Source organism: Zeus faber, assembly GCF_960531495.2.
Source record: "Zeus faber genome assembly, chromosome: 13".
Classification (NCBI taxonomy): Eukaryota; Metazoa; Chordata; class Actinopteri; order Zeiformes; family Zeidae; genus Zeus; species Zeus faber.
In genome coordinates this window covers 7,698,887-7,725,725 of record NC_137198.1, presented here as the reverse complement: position 1 = coordinate 7,725,725, position 26,839 = coordinate 7,698,887, and the positions used below count along the sequence as shown (strand labels likewise).

Sequence of the window (26,839 nt, the reverse complement as noted above, 5' to 3'; positions counted from 1 at the left end):
TTGGTTGGTTGGTTGGTTGGTCGGATGGTTGGTTGGTCTGATGGTTGGTCCTTTGGTTGGTTGGTTGGTTCTTTAGTTATTTGTTTAGATGGTTAGTTCTTTGGTTCGTTTATTCCTTGGATGGTTGGTTGATTCGTTCCTTCCTTCTGTCGCATCTCTCTTTCTGTCATTCATAGTTCAGCAATATTTGTGATGGTGGTGTGGCAAGGTGTGGTTGGAGCAGCCCCACCTGACCTGGATCTAGGTGAAGGGTGGACCCGGGATCAGAGTGGCTGCATACCTGCTGTTCATTGGTTGGTCTAACGAGCAGCAGGTAAAAGCCCCATCCCCACACTCACTCAGGAAAGGAGCCCTGGTCATGACACATGTCTATCTGCCGCTGAGCTTATTCTAACTGGCCCACTCTCTACAGGAAACTGGTGTCGACAAACCCATCTCCTGTGTCTCTGTGCCGGAGGTCCCTGAACACGCCACTCCGGTGGCGCGTGGTAGGCGAAGCTGCTGCAGTGATATTCTAGTGTTTTTTAGCCCTGTGCCATGCATACTGCCTTTGTTCATTTTCCTGGCATTTCAACTGACTGCTCCTCTCCTACGTGAGCCTGCAATGCCAGATTACTCAGGATTACACTCCTGGGTTTACACACACACACACACGCACACACACACACGCACACGCACACCAGCATGCGCACACGCACACATGCATACGCACACACGCACACACGCACACACGCGCAATACAAAAAAAACGAACAATCTCAAACACAGCTACCTGTAAACAGAAATCCATCTATACATGTCAGCACACATTTCACACACACACACGCGCGCGCACGCACAACCGCACGCACACACACACACACACACACACACACACACACACAGACACGCACACACACACACAAACACACACACACACACACACGCACACACACACAAACACACACACGCACACACAAACACACACACGCACAAAAACACACACTCACATTTTTTCTCAAATTGTCGGTTGTTGCTGCCTCACCACTTAACCGTACCAGCGGAACACCCTGTTCGCTGGTACGGTTCTTCTTCCCAGTGTAACAGTGTGTTGTAAACACAGGGAGAATTAATCATTGATGTGGTTTAATGGGGTGGGCTGTAGCTTTGGGGGCAAATAGCATGCTTCCTGCCGATGCCACAGAGACACAGACAAAACCCGAAACAAACGGGAAGTGCAAACGTGAAGAGAGAGAGGAGACTGGGGGAGAAAATGCAGCTTGAGATGAGTGGATAAATAGAGGAGGGAGAAAGGGGTAAAGAGGGGAGTTTGCATGTTGAATACAAAAAGGTTGGCTCGGGGAAGGCACGACAGAAACACAGGCCAGAAGGTGATGAATGAACTAGAGTCAGTGAAGGAGAAACATGGATTGAGCTAACAGAGACGGAGGGCTACTTTTAATTGGGTTTCTGATGCCTACCCTAATCCTATTCTTTAAATAAATCCCTTACAATGTACATAATCAAAACAAATACATTCCTTAGGGGCGCCGGGCTGTTAATAAGGAAGGCTAATACAGATTGGCTGTTTATACAGGACAGATCCTATACACAAACCCCGGCATCAGGGACACACTGAGGACGTGGCCCAGCTAGGCCTGTGCACTGATAGGGTCCAGAGGAGGCTGTCATTTAGAGTCCCATTTAACACGCTTAGGAAACGCGTTCGTCTGTGAACTTTTGGTTTTGGTCACCTTGCCTCCGAAAATTGAAATGAGGTTTTTTTTTTTTTTTTTTTTATATATTGCAAGTTTGCTCTCTAAAAGAGAATAGATCTGCCAAAATGGATATTAGCTCAATTCTACTTCTTCACTCTGTCTCTGTTCCATTTACAGTATATGTCTTCAGAGTGAAGATGAGCAAAGGCGATCGTATTTGTCATACCTGGTACACTGAATCAAGCAACTACTGCACACTCACTGAACCAGATTTACACCTACATATTGTGTAATAATGCATTTCAATGTTTGTTTAAAATACCATGTAAACATAGTGTGCTATGCTCAGTTAGGAGGTGCAAGGTAGGTGTAGTCCGTGTCTATACAGGAAATAATTAGTGAAATACTTTCTATGCTGTTTATCGGAAAATGGACGCCTTATCACAAGACATGGATATGTTGAAGCAAATGAAAATCCTCTTGATCGTGGTAACGGATAGTGCTGTAGTCAAGACTCTCTACGACGTGACCAAGTCAAGGTAAAGCACTCTTCTAGAACGACTTCAATCTAAACTGACGTTTACCGAGTCCAAGTCAATTCCAAGACATTAAGATGGAAAGTCCTCCTGAAGACCAGCGGGGCTGAAACACCAGCGGGGAACGAGCGAGATCAAGAGCAAGTCAGACTGACTACCTCGGACAGCATTTCTCTGTACACCTTGGCCAAAATACGTCTTTCGCTTTCAAGGGGTACGTCAAAATAGTTGCGGTGTTTGATTGCTCTTTATCTCTGTTTATGTCCGATATTCATTTGAGAAAATAAATTGCAGCGTTTGAATTGAGTTTATGCACTGCCAAATCCGAGACGAGTCCCGGGGTTCTCTAAATACGGACTCAAGATCGGACCTCAGCCCGAGACCAGACTTGTGCACTATCACCATGTAATGGCTCTTTCCTTTTACAGACTATTAAATTATTTAGAAAATTGAAAGACACAAGGGATAAAAACGGTACATATTTAGCTTTCTCCTTTGCATACTCAGACACACACACACACACACACACACACACACACACACACACACACACACACACACACACACACACACACACACACACACACACACACACTGTCCAAGCTTGCTTTGTTCAAAAATCCTCCGATGAACCCACACTGACTCCAACCCTGAATCAATTTTTATAGAATGTTTATTTACTGGGGAAAAGACACAGCTTCTGTACAAATAAACGCAGACACATGAAACTCGCCCACTGGAATGAATTCCTGTGTTCTATGTATAAAGAAAACGGCACACGCATAGTGCAACACAAACACACTTTACAGACGGACACACACACTTGGAAGCGCTTAGCTGGTGTTCCAACAGGTACGAGACAGAGAGATGTGTGTGGAGAAGCATGAAAGTTTAATAGAGTTAGTTTCTGCGGCAGAACCGAGCTGGCGGCGGCGGCGGCTTTCACGTTATCTCTTTGTCGAGCAAATGGAACAGAAGGATGAGGAGGACAAAAAAATAACAAAAATAAAGTGCTTTAGATTTGGCAAAAGATCACATGGTAACAGGTCACCCAGCAGGCTGTGAAATGACTTGTTGATCCGTGTGTGTGTGTGTGTGTGTGTGTGTGTGTGTGTGTGTGTGTGTGTGTGTGTGTGTGTGTGTGTGTGTGTGTGTGTGTGTGTTGTGCTGTGCGTGTAGTTGCGTGACTGACTAATGACAACTACTGTCCGCTGTCGGGCCACTGACCTTAGGTTGTCCCGTCTGAAATAAGCCATGCCCATCTGAAAGCTGTCAAAAAAGGAAGATAAAAAATAAATTAAAATAATAATAATAATAATAAAAACAGTCAGAGGCAGAGAGAAGTAGACAGGAATGAATAGAGGGAAAGAGAGAAATGCACTTTCTTTCTCCATATATATATATATATATATATATATATATATAGGGAGAGGGAGAGGAAGAAAGAGAGGAATGCACTTTAGAGAGAGAGAGAGAGAGAGAGAGCAACAGGGAGGCAAGGAGATTTCAGGCTCTAGCCATCCCTCACACGAGGAATCATCGCGATAAGACCAGCGAGTGAGCAGATAAATTTCCCTCCCCGGTGTAACGATTTACGTTCCGGTTCGAAGACGGTAAATTAGAGGAGGTGAAAGAAGTGAAGGGGGCGCAGTGAGGAGGAGTGGAGCTGCCCGCATTAGTATGCGCACTGCAGCGCTGCGCACGGGGACACGGCGCTGTCCGTGGTTCTGAAACGACCCCCTCGCGCGCACACACACACACGCACGGAGGTGAAGACCTGGGATGAAGGGCGAAGACATCCGTGGGGGGAAAAAAAACCCAACAACGTTATCATTAGGAAACTTTATGATTATGAGGTTGAACAAAACAAGACGTGAACTTTGGCGCGGGGTGCGTGTGTAATTAAACATAATTTTAACGAATGCCCTGCAGCTGTAGAACCACGAATGGACGTTCAAAACTTGTCTGTCGAATTCACTTCGAGGACCAGTGTTCCCAGTTAAAAAAACAAAACAAAAAAAAACCAGGAGGAAGGAGATGGCACCCGAAGGCAGGTCATTAGGAGTCAGCGAGAGGCGGTCTCCGTGAGAGGTTAGATTGTTGGCACACACACACACACACACACACACACACACACGCACACACACACACACACACACACACACACACGCACACACACACACACACACACACACACACACAAATACACAAACAGCTGGTGTGCCTCTACCGGCGCTCTCGCACCAGCGGAGAGACTGACAGAAGCGGGGCGACCGCTGGAAGCTGTGCGCTCAGCCCGTCTCTCCTCCTCCTCCTCCTCCTCCTCCTCCTCCTCCTCCTCCTCCTCCTCCTTCCATCGCGTCTTGTTGCTGCTGACCCGCACCAAGAAAAAGGAAAAAAAAACAAAAAAAACTTTGACGGGTAAGAGAAACAAAACGTCAACCGGACCCGACGAATCACCATCAGCAGCCCGCATCAAGGAGAAGACTGTGGAGAGGGAGGGAAACAATCAAGTGAGGGGAGCTATGCCATCTCCTGCCGGGCGGAGCTCAGTCCTCCTCGGTCCTCTGTCGGAGCTGCAGCATGGTGTCTCTTTTCGGACCCTGGAGCCCCTGGAAGAGGAGACCTCGTCTCCCCCTCTTCTCCGCCACCACCGCCGGACCGCTGCCGTTGCTCCTGCTCCTCCTCCTGGTCGCCCCAACCTGCTCCCCGGACCCCTGCCTCCCGCACCCGCAGTCCTGCCACGTCCTCGCCCGGGTCGGACACACGGTGCGCCTCGGCGCGCTCCTGCCGACGCGCCAGCCGACACGGATACAAAACGCGCTCAACCGCGCCCTGGCCAGCCTCCGCCACCAGAGCGGGGCGGGGGAGTCCTCCGCGTCCGCGGCGACCTCCCAGAGCCCGCCGCTGCTGCCGTACAACCTCAGCCTGGAGGTGGTGGCCCGGGCCCCGGCGGGCGGCGACCCGGAGTCGCTGTCCCGTAGCGCGTGTCAGGAACTGGTGGTGCGGGGGGTGTCCGCCGTGCTGGCCTTCCCCCGCTCCTCCGAGGAGCTCATCCAGGTGGAGTTTCTCTCTTCCTTCCTGGAGATCCCCTTCGTCTCCATCCTGGAGGACACGGAGCCTCTGCGCACCAAGGTAGGCATGGAGAGCTACAGCTTTCTATGTTGGGTTTTTTGTTTTTTTTTTTACCTACGTGTTCAAAACTGTGCGTGTGTGCGCAAACGTGTGTTTTGTGTGTGATTGTGTGCGTGCGTTGTTGTGTGTTTGTACGCGCGCTCTGCAGCGTAAAACCACGAGTGTAGACCATGTACGGAGCGCGCATCGGGGTTAATTTTTCATTGTTGCCATGATGCACCTGTATTGGTTTGCAGGTCCGAGGAAGGACCGTGGTAATTATTTGGCGAGTTTTGTGCGTGCGTGTGTGAGGCACTTGTGACACTCGCTCATTGAGTAGTGTTCCTTGTGCAAACACTGCTAAAATGCCATTTATCTCTAAGTCTACTTATGGTTGGAGGGTTTGATTGTTTGCCTGTGGGTGTGGGATTTGAACATCTCAGCGTGTCTGAACTGGGGCTAGATTTTCATCAAATAACTTTTGTAGAGTAGGCTGTACCAGAAAGGCAGCAGAAGCAATAGTATAGTCTAGATTAGATTAGATTGCCCATTATTGATCCCTTCAGGGGTGAATTAGTTGTCACAGCAGTCAAGATGCACAAAGGTCAGAGCAAAGTGGAGGACCTAATAAACTCCAAGTGCTGTCTAATCCATAGTCTGATTCAGTATTGGCAACAACACAAAAGTACAACAAAATACAACTACTACTGCTCATAATAATAATAATATATAAAAATAATAATAATAATTATTATTGTTATTATTATTATTATTACAACTGCTAGCAGCAATGAGTGAGAGTCAGGCCCAAGCGCGACACCAACGCCTGGAACGTTCTGCTACTGCCGGTAAAATTTAATTGGTTTTTCACTAATTACTGCTCCAAATGTAGATCAATATGGATCAAACTTGAACCACGAGATGTCTGAGAGGTCCCGGTTCTAATGAGAGCTCAACCTTGTCTGACACTTTTAGCCCGGAAAAAATGCAGAGGAGAATAATAATAAAAATCCCAGCAATTACAATAGGTGTCCAGCCCTGCGGGCTGGAAAGATGGTTGCGTTTAAACCGGACACACGGTGTAGGAGTAGTGACTGTTTTCATGAATTTTCTGGTAAAGCTCCTCCTTTAAGCCAACCTGATGCAACTAATGGCAGTAGATTCAGGAGAGAATACTGGACTTGGGAACCACATTTAGGGACAATTGGACCAATTTTGACACCAAGTTTATGATGGTGGGATGAAGGTGGTGAGAGATATGTCCATGTGAAAAGTGCAACTTTGACCCGTTGGTGGTGCTAGGCGCATGGTCTGATTGGTCCGCAATTTTAGATTTTGACGATTGAGACCAATGTCAAGGAATGTGCCGAATTGCATAAAAGGCGACTGGTGGGAATATGATGAACCAGAAAAACTGGCGGAATCATAATAATAAAACATAGAATAACATTATGGTTTTTGAACCTTCAGTGCTTCACGCCTTAATAATAATAATAATAATAATAATGAGAAAAAGAAGAAGAAGAAGAAGAAGAATATTAATAATAATTAAGTAAGTAATACGTACATGCAAAACTAATAGTAATAACAATAATAGTAATTATTATTTCTAACTCTTAGGCCAAATAGTAATACATATGAGACCACATTTGCCATCACAAGTTCCATCACATTATGTACATGTTAAATATCTAATGGTCCTCACTTTGTATTTTGGTGGTACTCAAGCCTCAAGCAGGAATAGTAGATTTGTAGTAGTGGAGATGTTTTATTTTGTAGCTCTTAGCTGTAGCTGTTCGTAGCTAGTACAGTTATATTTAATGGATGTCCAGCTCCTTCCTGTTGCAGTCTGCATCTCTGCTGCATGTCTGGAAAAGGTTGGGATTCGCCCCCCGTTCACACTATGTCGCTCAGGCTTGGGATTTATGCAGGTTGAGCAGAGGTGAGAAATATTTTGGCATGTCGTGCACTGCCGGAGAGCAGTGTAACAGCTTGTGGATGTTTGGTTTCATGAATATATGTGTCTGCGTGTTCGTGTGTGTCCAGGGTGTGAGGGCTCACTGAGAAGCAATAGACACAGATGTGTGTGTGTGTCTACCTGCTTGGTCCTGTGTGCGTACGTGCATAAAAATATGTGGGCGTTACACATATGTGTATGTGTGTGTGTGTGTGTGTATGTGTGTGGGTGTGTCTACCTGCTTGATTGTGTGTGTGTGTATGTATTGTGTGTGTTCATGTTAGTATTCCCAACAGCAGTCTAAGCTGTTTGCCAGCCAGTCAGTCGAGATCCAACTGTCTCCGCCTCCATCCAACTGAGCAGCCAACTGCAACATATGCACCTACCTACAGTACGCACACACACACACACACACACACCCACACACACACACACGCACGCACACACACCGATTCGAGCGCACTCGTGCCGCACAGCACACACACAGACATGCACAAACATCTTTGAGTGTGCACACACTCGCCCGCAGTCCCAGCTGGGGAGCCGGGATAAAGAAGTCAGAGATGGATTGAAAGAAAAAAGAAAGATTGATAGATAGAGAGAGAGACAAAGAGAGAGAGAGAGAGAGAGAGAGAGAGAGAGAGAGAGACGAGAAGTAAGATGTGGTGCTCAACACTTGCAACCTTTGTCGTGTCATTTCGTCAGCAATTGAGGGCAAATTTGATTTCAATAAAGAGCGAACAAATGGTAATTCCCAGCACTTGGAGGAGTGTGTCTGCGAGGCGATAAGGAGAGAGAGAGGGAGGAGGGGGGCAGAGAAATAGCTAGACGGGTATGAAATGGGGAAAGGGGAAGAGGAGGACGGAGAGGAACTGGAAGAAGCAGGGAGACCTGTTCCAAGTCACTGGGGTGAGAAAACAGAGAGGGGAGCGTTCCCTCACCTTCTGTATCTTTCTCTTTCCATGCCCCCCCGCCGCCTCTCTCAACTGTCCTCCTTGTTCTGTCCTCGAATCTCCCCCACTCTCTCTCTCTCTCTGTCTCTCTCTCTCTTTCTCTCTCTCTCTCAGTCAACATGCTTTATTGGCACAGAATCTGAGAACAATCTCACGACCAGAAGCTTCACATGAAAGCCCAATGTTTTTACATGAAATCCATTTCTCTGCATGTGTGTGTGTCTGTGTGTGTGTGCGTGTGTGTGTGTGTGTGTGTGTGTGTGTGTGTGTGTGTGTGTGTGTGTGTGTGTGTGTGCGTGCGTTTTTGTGCGTGTGTGCTTTGATCAGACTGTTGTGAAACGCCCAAAATGGCGAACGCAGTAGAGTGGACTGGGCGCGGTCGGGTAGGGCGGGTGGGGTAGTTGGGTGGTGGCGGCTAACTTCCAGGTCCACCTGCAGGTAAATCACCTGCCTGCGCAAACAAGCAAATGTCCTTTATGTCTTTATTCCTCATCCTGATTCCTCTGTCCCGGACGGACGGGAGAGATTCAGGCCAAATATTACCTGTGTTTATGGAGCTTAAAAGCAATTTGTAAGCAGCCTTTATGGAGAACGACATCACGAATGCATTTTGATTTATTATAATTTTTTATTGAATAATCAAAACAAAATAAGTCCTGTCAGTTAACAGCAATTTTTTAATAAATCTTTCAAATATTAAGATTTGAAAACAAATAATTTACATTCATGGACAATAAGTAACAAGTGCAGCTGCTTTAGCGATCATTTCACTGGAATACAATTTTGATAAAATCAAAAACAAAATAAACATGGCAAGTAGGTCGCAATAAATAATTAAAGTTTGTCATTTCGCACGTCTTGTCGTCATAAATATCACACGGTGATTTACCGTCTGTTTTGGGTCGGAACTTAAATGTAAAAAAACCTGCCAATCTATGGTTGTACACACATACATCCATAGTTTGGCGTTTTTCTTGTTGTGACATTACATCATCTTTCTGCTTCTCCTCCGAGTTCTGGACGCTGCTCCGTGTGTGTGTGTGTGTGTGTGTGTGTGTTTACTGTGTTCACAAGCGCAAGCTGTCCATGGGGGAGGGGGCGGGTCTTATTTCTTTGTCGGCAAACGTAATTGGTTAGCGGCGAAAGGTCAGCTTTAGATCGTCCAAACTGATTGGCTTTCCGCTGCAACTCGCCGAGCGCCGTATTTGGACATCGAGGAAAAACAAGATGCTGATAATTATGGCTATCGTTTTATCGCCCAGCACTAATTCAAATTGTGCCTGGATGGAATTATTTTCACCGGACATTATGACCGGAGGGATTTAAATGTGTCGGACCTCGGACAGATTTTCCCGGTCCAAAAAAAAAAACCCGGAAAATACCGGATAACACTCTCCCTCACGCACACAGTCAGGCAGGCGCAAACAGGAGTTCTTATTAAAAATCAGATGTGCGGCTCCCCCTTTTGGGACACAGGGGATGGGTTGATGAGTGGAAGGGGAGGGGGGTGGGGTGCGGAAAAACAAAACAAACTGCCCTGCCAGAAAAATTTGGGATTTGGGATTTTCGATGAGTTCTGTTTTTTTTTTTTTTTTTTTTTCTCTTCCACACCGGAGTGAGACACGTGTATGAGCGGCGCTTTTGTCATGCAGAGAGACTTGCCGCGCGGCGACGTGAATTGAGGCCGCGATCCTCTCCCGAGCCGACGCCTCCACCGGACGTCGGGAGACGAGGAGGCACGGAAATAAACAAACAGGGAGAATAATAAGAAAAGAAAGAGAAATGAAAGAGAGAGAGAGACAGCGAGAGAGAGCGACAGAGAGAGAGAGAGACAGCGAGAGAGAGAGAGAGAGAGAGAGAGAGAGAGAGAGAGAGGCTGTGACGGAGCGAAAGAAACAGATGGGAACAGAGAGACGGGACACAAAGACGCAAACAAGTAAAGACACTGAGAAAAGAGGTGACGGGACGGAGAGACAGGGCGACAATAAGAGAGAGAGACCGAGAGAGAGAGTCATTATTATTATTGTTAGGATGAGAAATGGAGACAGACAGAGAGAGGGAGAGAGGGAGCACTGTGATATCACTGCCGATGACACGATACTGATGCTGATGATGCACGCTATTTACAAGACCTGGAACTTGGATACAGGAACTTATTGGTGAAATCTTAATAAATGTATTTAGTTGGTTGGCTGGTGTAACACATCATTTTTAAATCTTTTCATCAGATTTATTCTGGTCTTAGTCTTTTGCCACCGTTTAACATCATACTTGTCTCATTGTGATCCAGCTTAGATATTGTGAATTCAACAAAATGTGTTGTTGTATTCGTCCGCTCGGTCACATCTTAGTAATTGTGCCGTACGTGTGCCGTTGAGGGGGAAAATCCACTGTTTTGGCGCTCCTTGGCAGGGTCTGAGGTTAAATCCCTCGTGCGGATGGTTATGGGTCTGCACGCAGAGGTCCAGTCCAGCCAGACCCCCTCTCACCCTCAAGCACAGAACCTGGGGCAGCGCCGTCGTAAATCTCCGCAAACCTGCTCCGAATGGCTGAGTTGGTACACAGCCGCCACAACCGGTACAAGTGCCGGCGTGGGTATTTCACCTAGGTTGTCAAGTGCATGGTCCCCGGCTTTGGACAGTGTTACATTGAATTACACCTCCAGAAGCCAGGACGCCCAGAACCTCCCCCCTCCATACCCCTCTCCATACCCACCTCCATACCCCCTCCATACCCACCTCCATACCGCCCTTTATACCCCCCTCCATACCAACCTCCATACCCCCCTCCATACCCACCTCCATACCAACCTCCATACCGCCCTTTATACCCCCCTCCATACCCCCCTCCATACCGCCCTTTATACCCCCCTGCATACCCCCCTCCATACCAACCTCCATACCCCCCTCCATACCCACCTCTCCATACCCACCCCTCCATACCCACCTCCATATCCACCCCCTCAATACCCACCTCCATACCCCCCTCCATACCCCCCTCCATTCCCACCTCCACCACCCTCAACCTTCAGCTACAGCTATTCCATATTCCACGGCGATAATCCTTAATTCCCGCTGCTGGCACCGCACAGAGATGCCCACGGTCGGTACAGTAATTACCAGCACCGGTACCGTACGGGCCTGCCTGGTGACTAATCCCACTGGCTCCTTCCAGGCCTACTCGGTGCCACCAAAACTACTGGGAAACGCTGGCTTTTTTTGTTTTGGCACAATGGACTGCAAACGGACTGCAATTTATGTTGCGCTTTTCCAGTCTTGCGACCACTCAAAGCACTTGACAATACACGCCTCACATTCACCCATTCACACACACATTCGTACATCGAAGGCAGCGACAAGCGTGCAAGGTGCACACCAGCTCATCGAGAGCACTTTAGGGTTCAGTGTCTTGCTCAAGGACCCTCTGACGTGCCGCCAGGAGCAACGGGGGATCCAACCAGGAACCCTCTGATTACTGGACGACCCGCTCTGCCTCCCGCGCCACCGTCGCCCTCCTCCCAAGCTGCTTAATGCAACTTTTTGTTGGAATGAATGTGACACTTTAAACTCTACACGGACACACGGCGGTCCATGGCGCACGTCCGGAGGATCTACCAGAATTAAAAACAAAGAAGAATGACAACATGTGTTTGGTCTTAATATGTGGTTTTATCTTTATTTCATTGCACCGGTTCTCAAATGACACAGTAACAGACCCAAGGGCTGCACATTCAATTTAAAGTACTTTTTAGTCTCAAAATCTGAGAGGTAGTTGAGAATATGTTTTGTATGTTCAACACGTCCGTATTTGTCATTTGGTTTCATCTACATTAATCGTACTCAGTTCTCGTTCAATGTGGCTCCCTGAATAAACACAGCTTATTAACGTGTTCGCTTGTTCATTATATTCGACTAATTAGGCTGTCAGCCATTTTGTTTGCGGGGTGAATCTCATTCATAAATGCATGCGCTGCGTAGCCCTCTGTAATTGACCCAACAAGCAGCTCCTAAAATGACGTGGAAAAAAAATAATTTAAATATCCCGAGATGCAAAGTAGTCCCAATGGGGGATGAATGCTGCTTGGGGAAACAGCATGTATTTTTTTGTTGCTGACTTATAGAAAGGGAACTGTAAAGATGATACTGTATGTGGTGGGTTGAAGGCAGAGAGAGAGAGATGGAGAGAGGGGGGCGTGGAGAGAGATGGAGAGGGGGAGAGAGGGGGAGAGGTGGAGAGAGAGAGAGAGAGAGAGAGAGTGACCGAGAGAGACGGGGAGAGAGAGAGAGAGAGGGAGAGAGAGAGAGAGAGTGAGAGAGAGAGAGAGAGAGAGAGAGAGAGAGAGAGAGCGAGCAAGAGAGAGGGAGAGGGGGGGGGTGGAGAGAGATGGAGGGGGGTGTCAGTTTTTGATGAGAGGGGGGAGAGAGAGAGAGAGAGAGAGAGAGAGAGAGAGTGAGAGAGAGAGAGAGAGAGAGAGAGAGAGAGAGAGCGAGCAAGAGAGAGGGAGAGGGGGGGTGGAGAGAGATGGAGGGGGGTGTCAGTTTTTGATGAGGGGGGAGAGAGAGAGAGAGAGAGAGAGAGCGAGAGAGAGAGCGAGAGAGAGAGAGTGAGCAAGAGAGAGAGAGGGAGAGAGGGGAGGGGGGGTGGAGAGAGATGGGGGGGTGGAGAGAGAGGGGGAGAGAGAGAGAAAGAGAGAGAGAGAGAGAGCAAGAGAGAGAGAGAGAGAGAGAGCAAGAGAGCGAGAGAGAGAGAGAGAGAGCGAGCAAGAGCGAGGGAGAGAGGGGAGGAGGGGTGGAGAGAGATGGAGGGGGGGTGGAGAGAGAGAGAGAGGGGGAGAGGGGCTTCGCTCTGCTTAGTCAGGCTGGGGTTTCTGGACTTGGCGATGGATCTCGTCAAAGGAAGTACTTATTCCTCCCAAACTACTTAAGCTAATTAGACCCTGCCCAGTGACCCACAACTGTAAATCTCTAACATACATCTGCGGCAGAGTATGGGGGGATGGACAGAGAAGTAGACGAAAGTGGTAGAAGAAAGTAGAAAAAAGTATATATATATATATATATATATATATATATATATATACATAATTTTTGTTTTTGTTTTTGTTATTTGCTCCCATTGGAGCCATTCTCGGTACTTGGGAGAGGCCATCTTCCATTAATTATTATTATTATTATTTTTTGCGTAGGAACAGAAAACCCCAAATGGGGCAACCAGCGGGTTCTTCAAGTGACGTTCTCCTGTGTCTGTGCCGAACATGTCCTTGTTGCCATCGCAATCGCTGCAAGTTTAATTAGGAAGAACGGACCGTCCCTGCATTCTGGGTGTCGTTTTTAATGCAGCGAAGCCCATAATACAATATACTGCAGACTATTCCGGAATTGCTGATATTATCGCGCAAAATAATTTTTGCAGATCATTACTTGTTTTTCTCCCTCCCCCATCCTCCTCTGTAAATGTATTAACAGTTCCAGTGTGAGAGGCTGGCGGCAGGAAATGGTTTTCTCCCAATGTGATTAGTTGAGGGTTTAGTTCGGAATTGCATATTTGTCGTCACGGTGACGGAGCGGCGTCACCTCGGCTCAGCCCACACTCGTCAAACATGCGCCGTGGAACATATTATTTACATGTTTCACAGTCTAATCCAGAAGGCCGTTTGCGTTCTGTTTTTGTGGCTCGGTTAAAGCCGCTACTCCCCATTTAGGTACATTGAAAGTGACTGAAGTGTCCTTTGAAACACGTATATTTCATGTACTTACTGCGATACTGTTCTGTGGTGTAATTGTGAGGCTTCCTTGCAGAGGTTTCTTTTTTTTTTTTTTCCCTCGGTTTAATTAAGGCAATTATTTTGCCCCGTTCAAATTTATTCTCCCGCAATACATTAAACCTTGTACCATTAAGACTTTCACAGCCTCAAACCCCGCCACAAAAATAAAAACATAAAAATGCTCGGCCGGGGGATTTGAAGTAAGCAGCTGACGGACACTGTACTGTACCAATTACTTCACTCTCCCCTCAAACCGCTGTCTCTCCGAACAGGCGCCGAGCGCGTTTCAGGAGCCGAGTTTTGCTGACGGGTGCCAGTGGTTGGCAGCATTCTGCCCAAAATGGCTGATCTCACTAATATAATGCGGAATCAGTTAGGTGAAACGTCAAGATGTCAGTTTTTGATGGCAAAGTTGTAATTTTGTACTTAGCTCCACTTTGCAATAATCATGCAGGTAAATGTGCGGGTGTTTTTTTTTTTTTTTTTTTTCGGGTGTGGAAGCAACTTCATTTATATTTTTACATCTACATGTTGCTGTAATAGTGTTTTTCAAAAGGACTCCTTCATATAATGTGGCGCTATAATATTAATTGAGGCTGATAGGTTGGGAGCACTGCGTTCAAGGCCACGCTGACAACTGACTCTTCAAATACCATTTGAAGCGAACTAATTCATATCCAAATCAAACAACGACAAAGTCAATATGGTGGCGGCGCTCTATCTCCAGGCCCATCTCGCTAATTCATTCACTTCATTTGAATGGCGCCGTCTGCTAATTCTGTGGATTAACATTTGAGTTTTGATTCAAACGTGGAACACAAAGGCAGCGTTCCCTCTTCTGAACAACGCTTTTACTGTAGGGTAAAGGGTTAGAACTGAGTAAAAAAAACGTATACCCTTAAGCTTTTTGTTTTTATTATCATTATTATTTCATTTTAATAGCATCTTTACTTTACTTTTTGTTTTATTTGATATTTGATTTTGACTTTTTCCTCACACTGCCAAGCTTTTGAAAAACGCTGATCATATGCAGATGTGCACAGATAACCACCATTCCTCGTACAGTCATTTGGAATACAGCACTCTTTACTTATACCTGAGCGACTCATTTGATCCATTTACCTATTGATCCGTACAATTAAGCAGGTGCCCTCCTAATTTAGTTTATTAATTGGATATATGACCACCTCCAGTGCACCACCCGCCAGGCGTCTCCTCTCCCTCTGGGGTCTTGAAAGGGCTTCAGCCTTTTTGAGACGACGGAGGGGTTTGCATTTTTGATCCATACATTCCATTATCTACAATATTTATAATTTGATCCGGATAACCTTTAACATTCCCCACACACAGCGGCACCGTCTCTCCCTGGGGTCCAATATTAATAAGTACAGGTATTGGTAACCCTCCTTAAGCATAAATCTTCGCTATTTCCCCGTCTCCGCCGCCATCGTTGTTTTCAACTTTTTAGGTTATTCTCAGGACAAGGTCAGCTGCGGTCATGTCTGTGTGTCGTTTGTATATATTTAACTCAAAAACATGTTTGGTTTGGTTGGGGCTCAAACGGAGGCCCGGCAGTGTATCAAGCGTGCGTTCCTTCATTAAATCGCTTGTGTTTTAAAGGCTGTAGCTCTTTCTGCTTAGTTGAATTAAGATAAGTCCAGAAAAAAAAACCTCAATTTCCTTCTTAGAATAAAAATTACATTTTAATCCAGAGGCCCCGGTGAATAGTACCCATTGTGGCACTTGCCCTCTGAGAAAACACACAGACACACACATGCACAGGCACACACAGACGCACAGACACACACATTCACAGGCACACACACACACACAGGCACACACATACAGGCACACACACACAGGCACACACACACACACACACACACACACACACACACACACACACACACACACACACACACACACACACGTGCGCGCGCACAGGCACACACACACACACACGCACACACATACATTCATGCAATCACACAAACACGTACTGCATGCAGATGTACACATTTTCAGCCTCACACACCTACGCACACATTTGAACAAAACCACATACACACACACACACGCGCGCGGGCACACAACCACGCACACACACACACACACTGGTCTGTTCTCACTAAAGGTTATTAAACCTAATGAAGCCTCACCACAGTGCAAGGCCAGAGTGCCTTTAGTATTTCTGAGACGATGGAGGGATTTGTACTTTGGAGCAGAGGAGAATAAACGAGTAGAGAGAGAGCGAGGGAGAGAGAGAGAGGGAGCGAGAGAGAGGGAGAGAGAGAGAGGGAGAGGGAGAGGGAGGGCTGGAGAGACGCGAGGCTCAGTGTGCCAGAGCTGCAGGCAACGTGACAGCTTGAGACAAGCGGGCCACTTAATGCAAACAGCTCAGAGCATTCTCTTTATTAGGGTTATGATGACAGTCTGACACAGTCCTGACTGAGCCAGATTAATTGAGCGGAGAAGAAAAAAAAACAGCCGTGTGTGTGTGTGTGTGTGTGTGTGTGTGTGTGTGTGTGTGTGTGTGTGTGTGTGTGTGTGTGTGTGTGTGTGTGTGTGTGTGTGTGTGTGTGTGTGTGTGTGTGTGTGTCGCTTAAGGAGCCCATGGGCTGAGCCGTCCTGCTTCAGTGAGTGGGCCGTGGGTTTGGCCGCATTTGTGTCAGCACTCGAGGCAACAAGTCTAAGTTGACACCAGTCTCCTCCCTGGTCCTTCTCCTCCCTGGTCCCTTTACCTGGTCCTCCTCCCTTGTCCTCCTCCCTGGTTCTCCTCTTCTGGTTCTCCCCCCTGGTCGTTCTCCCTGGTCCCCCTCCACCCTGAACCCCGCCCCCTGGTCCTCCCCCCTGGTCCTCCCCCCTGGTCCTCCTCCCCTGAGTCCCAATAAACTTATTTTTAGGAGCAGCGAGGAAAACAACCCACAAAACAAGTAATTTTAATACATTTTGAAATATTGCTTCTATTTGCGGAAAAACAAAGAAAAAAAATTCTGGTGTAAACTTTTAGTTGAGGAAACCTAAAATATTGGCATTAAATAATTTAAGGCAGGTTCTTTTTGTTTTACATTGATCCAACAACTCCATCCCAGAGATTTTATTTCCGAGGGGGATCGATATTTATGGCATGGACTCTGGCCAGGGGCAGTTGCTTGCGATCGCCGTTTTACACCAGCGTTGGCAGAGGCGAGGATAAGTACACGGACCTGGATTGTAAATCTCCCGAAAATCTTAAATGCCGGCAATTGAGTCCGTCTTTCAAACAATAATTGCTCTTTTGAAATTTTTCACTTGAAACTCTTTGGATTGACGGCGTCTTGTTGCAGCACACTCTGCCCTCCTCAACATCCATCAATGCACAGATTTTAGATCTTACGGCAGTAGATTAATTTTGTCCGTTTTAAGCTCTGCTTATGAGGGTGTGTGCGGAAGGATCCGTGGTAACCTGTAACTGCACCACGTTCTTTAGCTACTGCCTAACTCCAGCAGGCCTCCTCCGAAATACGAAATGAGGAGAAATACACTTGATATTGAATGTAATTGAATGTAAATAAATAGATTTGAAAGAACGGTTGGAGAGGTCTGGTCCTCTGAGCGGTGGGAGGAGGAGGGCGAAAGGGGGATGGGGGCAGAGAGGGAGAGGCAGCTTTCACTACGGCGAGGTAATTGAGGGATTGGAGGAGGGATGGAGTTGGGGGGGAAAAAGGAGCCAGGGATGGATGGGATGGCAGGGAGGAGTCGAGGGAAGGGTTCGACAGGATTCTTGAGGCTCCTATTCCCTGGACCACTTTAACGCCGGCTTTTATTTTTTATCTAACGACCGCAGCTCATTAGAGGATTGCTGGGCGATAACACACACTTATCTGTGATTGGAGGAAAATCGCACGCGCACGCACGCGCACGCACGCACCACACACACACACACACACACACACACACACAGACACACACACACACACACACACACACACACACACACAGACATTCATGCACGTACATACGCACATTCGTGCACAAACACAAACGGAACAAAAACAGGAGTGTGCTTCCTTGCCACACACACATTTTGTTTTTAAAAGGTGCAACGAGAGACGCATGGACCTGCTCATGGTTAGCATAATGGCAATGGACGAACACACACACACACACACACACACACACACACACACACACACACACACACACACACACACACACACACACACACACACACACACACACAGCTTTGCCATGGTGTGTTGGTCCAATCTTCTACCCAGGTGCAGCAGGTAGTAAAGCGAAGCAGAACAGCCGTCGTGGAGGCCAGGTGGAGCTGCGAGATAAGCGGCGCGCTGACATGGGAGCCTAGACGGGTAGCTGCTCAACACGGGTCATAGGTGAGAGACAGTCAGACGGACGGGGGAGAGAGAGAGGCCGAGAGAGAGAGATAAAAGACTGAAGGGCAAGCAGATAGACGGGCACAATTACCGTAATGCTCCATGTATTTTAATGACACATTTAGGGTAAAGCTCGGCTCAGTTGTCGTCATCTTGATTCGGACCTGACGGGACAATTGGGGCCGGCTGTCAGCCCAGCTCTAAAAAAAAAAAAAAACAATCCTGAGGAATCTGATGTCAGGGGTTGTATCACGAGCCTGAGAGATCATACATACGGTATGTGTGGGAAAACCAAGAGGCTCAGGGAGGGCGGAGGTGCGGAGCGACATCCAACAAGAGAGAAGAAGAAGAAGGAACAGGCTCGGAGCGGCAGAAACAGAGAGGAAGACCCAACGGAAAGGCAGACGCGGAGTACAAGAACCTGAGCTCACTACATGTGGAAGAGAGGTGTGGATGAAAAGAAACAGAAGCTGGAGAGAGAGAGAGAGAGAGAGAGAGAGAGGTCCCACAGCAAGTGAGCGAGTTGTAGGAAATGGACAGAAAAGAGCAGAGCGTCCGGAGGAAGTTGCAGATAGACGGAGAGAAAGGTGGAGAAAGAGAGAGAGAGAGAGAGAGAGAGACGGAGCGACGGAAATAAAAACCCATCAGAGGCGAAGTTCTTTGACTTTGGAGCGGTGTGGATGTGATATTTATGGCTGGAGTTGCAAAGAAAGTCCGCCCCCCCCCCCACACACACACACACACACACATCTACACACACCTACCTCCATAGGGACACACACAAACTGATACACAACCCTCACCACCTCCTCCTCATCATATGCACTCACTCAGTTCAAATCAATTACTCCTGCCCTACACATGCACACACACACACACACACACACACACACACACACACACACACGCGCGCACACGCACACACACACACGTACGCACGTACGCACACATGCAGGCACACACACACACACACATTCACTTACACACTCTCTGATTCATATGTCAAGCACACACTCACACACACGTTGGAATAGCCACAGAAAAGATTTGCCTGCCGACACGCATGAACACACCAGTTTCGACATGTCACGCACGGACGCGGGTCTAAACACGGTCATGCCAACATCAGCATGCACAGAACCACGCTGGAATTAAACACACATATACACACGCACACACACGCACACACACACACACACACACACACACACACACACACACACACATACAAAATCAAATCACCTTTAAATCAGCTTGCATGAATATGAACACAGAAAGTCATTCTTCACGCTAGATGTGTGTGTGTGTGTGTATACATGTGTGTGTGTGTATGTATACCTATATGTGTGTGTGTGTGTGTGTTTACATGTGTCTGTGTGTGTGTGTATACCTATGTGTGTGTGTGTGTTTACGTGTGTGTGTGTGTGTGTGTGTATACTTGTGTGTGTGTGTGTATGTGCGTTTATACATGTGTGTGTGTGTGTTTACATGTGTGTGTGTGTGTGTGTGTGTATACTTGTGTGTGTGTGTGTGTGTGTGTTTATACATATGTGTGTGTGTGTTTACGTGTGTGTGTGTGTGTGTGTGTGTGTGTGTGTGCGTGTGTGCGTGCGTGCAGTAACCTCTGTTTGCCTGTAGAGCAGTGCAGAACTGAACCATAGATTAATTCTGAGGTGAACGCCCCCTGACCAGGCAACAGCTCGGGATCCTTCCCCGACAATCTGATACTCATGTGCCCGACGTGACGCTCGTGAACGGTGTTGAGGTGCAGCGGACCTGGGGATCCAGAGAGCTAGAGAGAGAGAGAGGAGGGAGATAAGAAAGGGAAGGGGTGACTGATGGAGGGGAGGAAATCTCCGATAGAGGGAGATTTGGCGGGAAACAAAGACGGAGGGGTGAGCGAGAAAAGAGGGAGAATGGTGTGGGCGAGAGAAAGAGAGAGGGCTGTTGAGCGACAGGTTTTCCCTCCCTCCGCCACACCGTCCTTCAGCGTGGAGGACAGCCCGTCCTCCAGACGGTTGTTCAGGCTCCGTCCCTCCTGCCAAGTCACGGCGCGAAGGCTCGGGTCAGAGGCTTCCCTGTCCCTTCCCCCCGTCTCCTGAATTCATCGCCGGCTTTCTCACCGCAACAGCCGGCTGGCGAGCGGCATCTGGGGCCAAACACTAGAACCCACATCTGCAGGATTTAAGAAGTCACTCCCCCCACCGCCCCCGATTCAGGGAAAACCTCCAAGAAGTGGGCTGGCGGGGGGCGGGGGCGGAAAAAAAAAAGTCGGTGGCAAACGGGAGTGATTTCAGCAATCCACGACCGCCCGGTCGGCGCGGGGTGGTTGGCGGAAACCTTCCGTCCGGTTTCTTTTCTTCCATTTTGTTGAATTTGTGACGCAGAGAGTCACTCAAACCACTCACCCACGTCGGCGTCTTCCCTGCGCGCCTTGTGCCGATTTCAACCGGTAGGGGGCGCTGGGCCACACCCACTGCCTGTAACGGCCATTTTGAAGACGTTTGTAAATGCAGGTTTACATTAAGGGTTCGCGATTCAAGAGGTTTATTCGTCACATACATATACAGACGTTCGTACAAATATGCAGCGAAATGTCTTTGCAACGCACCCGGAGATTATGCAATAGTTACTAAACCGAACATAATAACTAACCTAATTCCTACCTAGCAACCAACTGAGCTAACTGATTCCTAAAACGTTATGCAGTTAGTGAATAGAATAATATAAATTAAATAAAATAGAATAAATTAAAATAAGACTCAAAAAGGTAATACAGAGTGGGGGTACAAAATAGAAGTAAGGGGAGTTTTTGGTGGACATCTGGTGTATAATCAACGAGGAGCGCCTGTGCCGGCACCGCAAGGGGCGGCGCCACATCACAATAAGAAATATTAAAACACGTTATATGACAAGACAGTGGTGTATTTCAGTTTGCAGCTCAAGGAACATGTTCCAGTGTGCAGTGACTCATGATTGGTAAAAATGGAAATCAAATGTCGGTATGTTTCCCGCAGATGCAGGTGTACAGTAAAGCAGTTCTTTGGAGGACTCTAGACGGCACATTTACAGTCCAAGTCCCATTATTCATTTTTTCAGTATTTCTGGTATCAGTTCGGAATCTGAAACAGGACTAAATACTCTCCATTTTAAACTAACTCCCCCTCCCCCATTGCCATGGAGGAACGCCACCTGAAAAAAAAGATGAAAAATGCTTGGTTGCCGCGCATAAAAATGCATTACTCGTATCAACCTCGCGGCAAGGCTCTTTATCCGTGCACCGCGGCTCGGGGATTAAAATCAAAGCCGTCGTTTCTGAACTCGCCCGTTTATCTGAAGACGTCTGTGGCTCAGAGCGGTTAAACCTCCTCCACCTCATTGATGTGGACGGAGGATATTTGACCGGGGATTTGATGATCGGACGATATTTCACGTGATCCCCACCGGGACTTGTTGTCGTGTACGCGGCCATGTACCACTGACTTTTTTTTTTTTTTTTTTTTTTTACATTTTTCTCAATTCTCATCAAGAAAATTCCCGGGAAAATTCGATGCCCATTCAAGGTTTGCAAGTGACCAACGGGCATTCCAGTAGAATAAGACCCAAAGGAGCTTGCCTGAAGGACTCGCACCCCCAATCCCGCAATTTTAACTGCAATTACCAACAGCACACATTGAGCACTGGGGTTTTCCGGGGTGGCCGGTCGCTGGCGGGTCGGTGTGGGGGCGTGGTTGGCCGGGGGGCGGTCGGCTGGGCCCCCCTGCCGGGTGGGCTTAAGTCCTGGCGGCTTGCGCCTGGTTTCTTGGGATGTGCTGCAACCTGGCGGGGCTACGGAGAGCCCAGCCGTTGTGGGTGTGGATTGGGGTGTGGGGGGCGGCCGTTGGCGTTTTGCTTCTGCTGCGCGGCTTCTCTGCGACGGGCGCCCCGGGTGCTGGGGGTGGTGGAGGGCCTGTATACCTGGCGGCGTGGGGCGTCTGGTCAGCTGCGGTGGGGTGGGCCTCCCCCTTGTGCGGGGCGTGGGTGGGCATGGGAGTCCTGCGGTTTGTCGCCGTGCGGCCGGGGTCCGGACCTGTGTGCCTTGCGCCTGCAGCCCGGGTTCTGTGCCTGCGGCTGCGTCTTGTGCTTGCACCTGGGTGTTGGTTGTATGTATGCGCCCCTGGGGTGCGGGGTCTCCTCGTGCACTCTGGGAGGGGGTTATGCTTCTCTGGGCTGGGCGTGGGGGTTGCTCCACGGCCCTCTGGCTTCTCTAGGGGCCCGGGGGTCTTGTGTGGCCGCAGGACAGGGAACTCGGGGCATTCCTGCAGCCGTAGGGTGTCTACAAGGCTGCGGAGTTCGGGGGGCTTTTCCGCTGCTTGAAGGTGCTGCAACATAATACCGATCAAGACACACAGGTGGTTCCATCACACACACAAACACCACCACACCTGCTTGGAGTGCAGCCCAGCACCCTCCCGGTTGCATTCCTCTCCTTTCCTCCCTCATTTACTGCCATAACTATGACAGGAAGAGGCCACGTGACCAGTTGTAGTTCTGTTTTCCTGAACCTAATTTGTCGTCCAATGTTCATGTTTTTGTGTAAGTGTTGTTTGTTTGTAAGTTTATTTGTCTCACCCGTGGTGATTCTCCCCCTCTTGGAGTAGTGACCAGTTGTTTATAGACCCAAACATGTCAAATAGTTCTCCAAAGAGGGGGGCTGGTGGTGGTTCTCTATAACCAAAAAGCTGTGCTCTTGTCATCCCACAGGTCGTCCACAGGACAGAGCTATTGCAGCAGTTCTTGATGATTTAAGAATGAATAAAGAGTTGCGTTGCAGGTTGAGAAGGTGAACTCCAATTACAGACTGACTCTGTCCTCGATGCAATGGAACAAATACTCTGTGTTGTATGCCCAGCACGCTGACAGCACAAAAAAAAAAGAAAAGAAAATGCTGCATCACAAAGGAGACAATGAGACAAGGCTGAACAGTCCACACCAGTACCGTTGGACTTATTATTATTATTTTTTTCTCTGTACAGGAAGAAGGACACACAGATATTTCTCCATGAGATGTGTTTGGATCAGTTGATCTTCTCAATGCGGCGGGCAGGATAGACTGGCTGGACTAGAGATAGACCAGATAGAATGCTGTGAATGATATAATCAATTTTTAAGTCAGGCTTCCGGAGAGGACCGGCACGCAGATAAACCAGGGAGATTTGAGCGGCGGACTTATCTCTATTCGGGGCCTCAGCTCTGATGGACGCGGGGAATTGACACATATTTGATTAGGAAAAGGACACTAGAAAATAAATGGAATAAGCAAGGTTCTCTGGTAAACAGGCCGAAAAAAAAGAAAAAAAAAAAGAAAAGGAAAGGCACGTGGACCCCACATGGGGTGAGTGAGGAGGAACCGTCCCCGTTACGCGCTGCGTTTTGGTTTTTCGTTCCATAAGGAAACGGAGCAGCACAGCGGAGCGCCCCGTGATCTGCGCTTCGCTGTGCGCGCATGGCACACCTTGATGCCCGTTCACGCTTCGCCAAAAAAAAACAAAAAAAAAAACCCTGCGCCTGATATAAAGGACACCATGGGGCAAAGGGGGCAGGTGCTCGGGCACCTCCCCCTCCCGCCTCCCCCGGGCACGTGCCGGCTCGTAAAGTAAGCCAAAAGCGCAGAGAAGTGTCTGGTGGAGGAGTTGGGTTGAAATAGCCGTTATTCGGGACAGGAGGAGTTTGGAAGGGACCGCCTCCGAGTGCGGGATGGAAACGGTTTCGGGGTCGAGGAAAGCCAGGCTGGGCGTTCCCTCCGGGCGGAGGGGGAGGAGCGCGCACTTGATATGGAGAGGGGTGTTAAATCCCAATATTCGTGATATCTCTACGCGGAATTGGGAGCCGGACGGTGAAGGCCGCTCCCGCAATTTAAGCCTCCTTCGCCGAAATGGGAGACCGTCGCAACGCCGCCTTTGTTTATTTGCCTTTGGGAGGAAAATCAGCCCGGTTTAATTATATATGCGGTCCGCCGCCCAACAAAGCCTTTCAGCGGGAGTCGTCAAATTTGTCATTTCTCGAGCTTTCGCGGGGACGGCGGGGGGAGCGAACGCAAAGGTGCTTGGCTCGCCCGACGCCACTTCTTTTGGCTTCGGCTTTTGGCGGCGTCCTCTGAGCGCGCGCCAAGCGAGGGGGGGCCGGCGCGCATGGATGTTCGCGTCCAAGCAAACACGACAACGGGTGATTTTCATAAATTAGCGGAATCGGCCGCTGAAAGTCAAGCAACGCGGCGGCAGGACGTCGCCTTACAGCGCCGGGAGGGGACAAATCGTACCGGAGGGCGGAAAGTCCTACGGGTGTCCGTGCTTGACCTAGACAGCAGAATGGGATGTTATCAGCAAGCCATAAATATAAATCAGGTCCCGGGCTTGCATGGGGGTCGTTAAAATGCTGAAGCCCACGAGAGCACGGCCGGTGCTAGACTCCTGGAATAAATTGCATATGTATGAATCAGACTGGCAAACCTCAAAAACTACTTTTAATGTCACGCAAGGATATGTTCCAGCTCGGTGCCTTTTTTAATGTGCTCAATCATCAATCAGAAGGACGCAAACATTGGGAGGGAATCATTTCACTGTCCCGGAGGAACGACCGGGACCGAACCTGGGTGTCGCCGTCTCGAATGCGACTCTGGGACCCGCCCAACACGGACGGTCCTACCGATCAACACTTTAGCGCAATATCTCAGTGCAAGGGCCCATTCCGAGGGCATCAGAAATCACCTGGACACCCCGACGTCGCTCCGCATTTTCGCATTCCGGCGGCGAAACTCTGGGGGACAAATAGTTTCCGATCAAAACATTTCCCCGCCTCATAAAATAATGTGGATGTTCAATATTGAGAAAGCCAAATCGATAGCAGCGCTCTCAGGCGTACCGGGGAAACAGTATATTTAATCCATCTCTGATGTGTGTCCAGAAAATAAAGCAGAATTCGTCATGCCCGTGCTCGACTGGAAATGTGCTTGAATTAGGGAGGATCCGCAGCTATCGGAGACACTTCTTCCACTTGAAACCGTGATGCATCAAGGTTAAAGCCGCCATATTTCAGCCGAGAACAGAGTTCCTCATTGTCCCCGTGACTGTCAAATCATCGCTCTGCCAGTTGATGGCTTTTTATTTTAGCTGATCCGCGCACATTTTGACGATAAAGTATCATTGATTGTCCCCGGCCTGGTGCTACATTTCTCGATTACCTTCAGTTGGGCGGTTAGCCTGGAGATCCATGGGATGTCAGTGTGAATCAGTCCATCATGAAGTCGCCTGCCAAGCCCTTCCCAGAAGTCCCAGTGCCCTGCCAATGTTAGTAATCTGTGTGTGTGTGTGTGTGTGTGTGTGTGTGTGTGTGTGTGTGTGTGTGTCTATGTGCACGTTCTGCTTATTGTATGCTAAATTCCTTTCTGTACTCAAAAGCTCTTTGTTGGATTGGGGTGGTGTGTGTGTGTGTGTGTGTGTGTGTGTGTGTGTGTGTGTGTGTGTGTGTACTGTATGTGTACTGTATGTGTACTGTATATCCTGGAAGATTTCAATGTCCCGGACAAATGGGAGAGTTTCCAGTAAAATATTATCTGTGCCTATTGAGATTAAAAACAACAGGTTATACTGTATAAAGAATGAAATCATGAAGGTGTCTAGATTTATAATATTTTTCTTTGTATATTCAAAATAAAATAAGTCCTGTCAGTTAACACCATAAAAAAAAAAAAAAAATATATATATATATATATATATATATATATATATATATATATATATATATTATGACTTGAAATCAAATCATTTCCATTTGTGATCAATAAATAACAAGTGCAGCTGCTTTAATAAACATTTCACTCAAATACAATTTTGATGAAATCGAAAACAAAATAAATATGGCAAGTAGGTCTAATTAAATAGTTGTGTGTTTGTTGTGTTGTCTCGTCGACATATTTAACACAATGAATATTTACCGTCTGCTTTGGGTCGAACTTAAATATCCCAAAAAAATGCCAGACTATGGTGTACTGTTGTCTAGGATACATCCTCTTTGTGCTTCTCCTCTGAGCTCTGTCTCTGCTCCGTGTTTACTGTGTTTACCAGCACAGCCTGTGGGCGGGGCTGATTTACAAATTGACAAACGTGATTGGTTCGAGGTGACAGGTCAGTTTTAGATCTTCCGAACTGTTTGGCTTTCAGTTGCAACTTGACGAACAGAAATGAAAAGTCTATTTTATTTAGGCATAGAGGAAAAAAATATAGCGATAACTATCAATAACGTTTTATCGCCCAGCACTAATTAAAATTGTACTTAGGGGGAATTATTTTGACTGGACATTATGACCGGAAAGATTTAGATAAGTTGGACCTCAACAGATTTTCCCACTCAAAAAACTGAATTAATTACTGGATAACAAAAACTGGTATATACTGTATATAGTAT

General features: G+C 47.8%; 1 protein-coding gene across 1 annotated transcript in view; it reads left to right on the top strand.

Annotated features, from left to right (window-relative positions):
* Positions 1 to 2,126: 2,126 nt before the first annotated feature.
* Positions 2,127 to 26,839, top strand: part of grin3ba (glutamate receptor, ionotropic, N-methyl-D-aspartate 3Ba) — a gene marked incomplete at both ends in the record, with an annotated part of 122,275 nt that continues 97,562 nt past the window's right edge. The window contains 3 exon segments of the mRNA XM_080012730.1: positions 2,127 to 2,236; positions 4,853 to 4,892; positions 4,895 to 5,368. Of these exon segments, the coding sequence (XP_079868856.1) occupies positions 2,127 to 2,236; positions 4,853 to 4,892; positions 4,895 to 5,368 (624 nt within the window).